Source organism: Cystoisospora suis (assembly GCF_002600585.1).
Source record: "Cystoisospora suis strain Wien I chromosome Unknown contig_7926, whole genome shotgun sequence".
Lineage (NCBI taxonomy): Eukaryota > Apicomplexa > Conoidasida > Eucoccidiorida > Sarcocystidae > Cystoisospora > Cystoisospora suis.
Window position 1 is genome coordinate 2,119 of NW_027160711.1, and position 4,208 is coordinate 6,326.

The 4,208-nt window shown below is 54.0% G+C and overlaps 2 protein-coding genes across 2 annotated transcripts in view; one reads left to right on the top strand and one right to left on the bottom strand.

Moving 5' to 3' along the window:
- Positions 1 to 129, bottom strand: part of CSUI_010653 (uncharacterized protein) — a 1,051-nt gene extending 922 nt beyond the window's left edge. The window contains exon 1 of the mRNA XM_068070755.1: positions 71 to 129. Within this exon, the coding sequence (XP_067917267.1) occupies positions 71 to 90 (20 nt within the window). The 5' untranslated portion in view covers positions 91 to 129. The remainder of the gene's footprint in view (positions 1 to 70) is intronic.
- A 3,100-nt stretch (positions 130 to 3,229) lies between these two features.
- Positions 3,230 to 4,145, top strand: CSUI_010654 (uncharacterized protein). The gene has a single exon (XM_068070756.1). It carries the CDS (start codon positions 3,252 to 3,254, stop codon positions 3,978 to 3,980), a length of 729 nt encoding a protein of 242 aa, XP_067917268.1. The 5' UTR covers positions 3,230 to 3,251; the 3' UTR covers positions 3,981 to 4,145.
- The last annotated feature ends 63 nt before the right edge of the window (positions 4,146 to 4,208 follow it).

The window sequence follows — 4,208 nt, forward strand, 5'->3', positions numbered from 1 at the left end:
GATCGATCCTTCACTTTCTTCACTTCTGGTCGCAACCTTCATCTCGTAGAATGCGCCACGGTGTGCTCACCGTTTCTTCATATCGGACATTTTTGCTTTCGTAAAAGGAGGAATGTCTCCCAGGTATGCCTGTAGCAACCGCGCACCCACAGGTTCCACGCTTAGTAGCGGACCGGTTCGGTTTGTGCGAAACTGGAAGGTCCGCAGCTTTCCATTTCTTATCCGGAGAAGACTCAAAGACACGTGGCACCCTTTCCTGACTGCAGTTCCCGGGCCGACAGCGTAATTCTGTAACCTTGACACGCTTCTCCTTTCTGCGTTTTCCCTTCTTTCTCTCTGGAATTGTGTGCCACAAGAATAGCGCGTCAGAAAAGATAAGTCTTTCTGTCGGAGCGTCAGAAGAATGCTGGGGGCAGGGATGAAGTGCCAGGTTAGTTTCAGGCCGTAGCTATTTCAGGAACTCAGCTTGACTTTCGACCGGGCGAGCGAGTCTACGCGTGCCGATATAGAAGTCTTCTGTTTCATCGTGCGGCACTCACTGTTGGCTGCCATGAGCAACTTCGATTGGGGTCATCAAACCGGACGTACCACCAGTCCTGAGTGATGGAAACATGCAGGTCGCGGACACCATCACACAGTATCTCTGCTGGTACTTGTGTGTTTCGCGGCGCCTCACTGGCTTTTACATCGTATGCCGGAGGGGTACACCAAACTTGCGCTTGCTCATACCAAGGCACCGCGGCGAGACAAAAAAACGGGCGTATTCTGCTGCCTTTTTCAGGTGGCAGAACATTGCCGTGGGGAGCTGCGAGTAGCTAGCTCGCGCAGTGGTAAAAGCAACTCTTAGTAGTGCTGCTGGGCCACCTCAGAATCCGTCGGTGCTATCAGCAGTAGCCAGTAGAACTGTAAGACTAGTGTTTTGGCCTAAGACGTGCGGGGGTACTCGGTGCCACCTGCATGTGCTTGACGAACGCGGCGGGCGGACTGATGTAGGGCGCTGGTTTCGCGCCGTACAAAAGCTTTGCCTAGGCAAACAAGAAATTGTTGGGACGCAAAACGAACCCAGTAATGACATCCGGAGCCAGTCTTCCAGTCGCGCTCGAGCTTCCTCAGCCGGGAATATGGAGACGTGTGGTGCGTTCGCATGGACGCGACAGCTGCGAGTTGCAAGGATTCTTTGGAAGGTGAAGCGTGAAAGGAACACTACGCTGTAGTGGCCGGGATCTGAGAACTGTTTTAGAACTTTGAACGGTGGTGAGCCCGTTTCTGAACGATAAGAATCCCTTGCAGCTTTTCATCTCAAGGCCTCACGATATCCAAAGAGGTTTTTTACATGTCGGCCTCCAGTGTCCGCTGAAAACCTGTGCCGCTTCGGGGCTTCTGGATTCTCCGACTCACCCTGCCCTCCACTTGACTATACCGCGTTACGTCTTTGACGTGGTATATTACCGATGAGGTCGACATTCTGGAAATCGAGAGGAAAATGTCTTTCCAACCTTGTCGCTCCCTGGCGCCCCTTGGATCGATGCACAGCCGCCACCGCGGAGGTAGCGTTAAGCCTGAAAATAAAACCTGTCAAGATGACTGGTTTCCGCGGTAATCTGCAAGCTACGAACCCAGCTCTTGAGACATACCGGGTCTAAAGGGATGAAATCTAACGGCTTGCTTTGAGTTGCTCGACGAAGAGTCGCTCTGCGGCGGACTATGTTTTGTAAAGCAGAATCGTCCAGATGCGTGGGCCCCATAGCCCCATCTGCTCGAGTCCAGGATGCTACCCACTTGACTGTGCCACTACTTCTCCTCGACTCTTACTGGTCATCACGAAAGACAACTTCGAGCGCTAACAACAAGCATTATACGGCACCCTAGTACGGCGACTCTGTGAACTTGAAGTCAACTTCAGTGCCCTGGCAGGAATGCGTTGCACAGCGCGGTGTAGCACTTGCAGTCTTCATAAAAAAAGACTGTGCTCAGGCTTTTCGCTCCCGAGCCGGGTCGAAAGCCGTTATTAGTTATCGGAGTTGATGCAGGNNCCTGCATCAACTCCGATAACTAACGTATAACATTCTCCGGAGAACTGCGTCCGTGCGGTCTAGTGTCCAGCTCACTCCGGCACTACCGAGATATTGCCAAAGCAGGTTGATCTCTGACTGGTCTGTCAATAAGGAGACAGCCAAGAAAGCACAGCAGCTGGACGCTGCTGCGCAAACGCACACTATCGCCGATGGCGCTCCGTCCCTGCCGCAGTTATCACGAAACCACGCAACTGCTAAGTCTGTTGTCGCGGAGAACGTGTAGTCTGTGGCTTCATGGGTGCACACTCTCACTTACAATATGCAGCCAATAGAAGCTACGAACCAAGGCAACATGGCCGTACTCACTTCTCGGAGATTATCATGTCTAATAAGATACAATACAAGATCCTTGGTCTCTGCGATGACTCCGTCGCCGAGTCGCACGTGGGACGGTTTGGGTGCCCTTGGCAAACGATTTCACGAGTGCAGTTCACCAGACTGTAGGCGGCCGCCGGTGGCTCTAAAAGTGTCCTGCAGTTGACAATGAAGACTGCCGGAGAAGTGGAGACCGATGACGTGGGTGCCCAAAGGGACCCGGAAGGCCACCTTCGGCGTCAGCGCGAATCCTCCCATTCCCTTCGCAGTGAGGATGCCTGTAAATGAGACAGCCTGACCGGTTACCCAGTGAGCGCACTAGACTAGGACGAAAAACCTGAGCATTGATTGCCCGTGAGATAGGGCAAGATCCAGTCACAGTGAGAGACCTGTCATGCACGGCGGGAGCCGGGGAGGCCTAGGGCCTGTCAGGTCCAAATTTTTGTTTGCGCCGTCGCGTATCCCATGGAACACGCTGGTTTTTTTTTTTGGAAAGTGATACCGTCAGCACAGTGCCATAGAAAGACACCACTCCAAAGCTGACCTGGCACGTCAAAGAATTTCAAGGCTGCCCCGCTCTTTGCGGACCTTTCGCGGAGAACGCGCCGCCGAAAAGCAGCGCTTGTCAGCAGTTGCCGACTTCTGGAGGATCACTGTCATCACGGGAGTTTAGGGTTTAGGGTTTAGGGAGTCCGGGGACGCCGGCTATCGAGCACAGTCGCCACCTCCCCCGACTGGTGTGGAGCTGTGCGCGTCAGCGCTTCGGTTCCGTACTGCGTAGGTCACTTCCCCAAAAAACCAGTTCCTCTCTCGATTGTCTGTGACCCGAACTGCTGCTTTTGACTCGAGCGCGGTCCGAAAATGAATCCCCTTTCTTTTGTGCTGCTTGGTCTCTTCCTCACCGTGTGTGACATAAGCCAATGCAGTCTCTTTGTAAGCACTGAGTCACCTGCACCGGGGCACCAGGATGACGTTGATCTTATCACGTCTTCCGAGGCCACTGTCCAACCTCATCAGCCGGGAACATCTCCTGTCCCTGGTGAGGGCCTTGCCGAAGGAGAGCCGGGTGCAGGGCGTGGGGGTGGCGGGAAGCTTTCTAGGCTTTTCCGACGCAGATCGGGGCCCCAGAAAACGCCCGCTGCCCCTGCCTCTTCAGATCTTCCGAGCCGGCGAGAGGGTTCATCTCGACGGAATGCACGACGCAGGCTGGCTTCTCAGCTTCAGGGTCTCGGGGAGAGTGCGCGAAAATGGTTCAGAAGCTGGGGAAGGTCGGGCCGCGGGAGGCGGGCATCCGCTGGCAGAAAGGGAAGGCCTACCCCGGGTGACGTTGCCTTTTTTCTGCAGGATCTTCATACAACTGTTGCCGCAGTCCGACTTGCCAGCGTGTCCCTTAATAATCGCTCGGCGGCTGGTGCTGGTCCCGAAGAAATCGACTTGCTGATGAATGCATTAGAGGCCAAGAGAGACTATCTTAAGTATCTCCTTGGACAAGCTGAAGAGATGAGACAACTTCACCCGGAGAGCAGCATTGATATTGACACTCTTTCGGATTTCGCGAAGACCGCTCTCCAAGAGTCTGCACAGGTGTGAGTTTCTCGGTGTTGATGAAGGGAAAAGCCAGGCTGCTTTGCGCTCAAGAACGTACTGTTCCCAAAGTTGGAATACAGTTCTTGAACCCTTGGGTACGCTGTATACCTTGCCTTTTTGGCGCATGGAATGGTTAGCGAAGTGTTTTCTCCGACTCCCTATTTCACTCAAGCGGGTGAACTACCCTACTGACCCGTCTCAGCCGTCGCTGTCTCGCGTCGCCACTCATGG

Excerpts from the sequence above, each read along its gene's own strand:
- CSUI_010654 (XM_068070756.1), top strand. The coding sequence starts at position 3,252 with ATGAATCCCCTTTCTTTTGTGCTGCTTGGTCTCTTCCTCACCGTGTGT.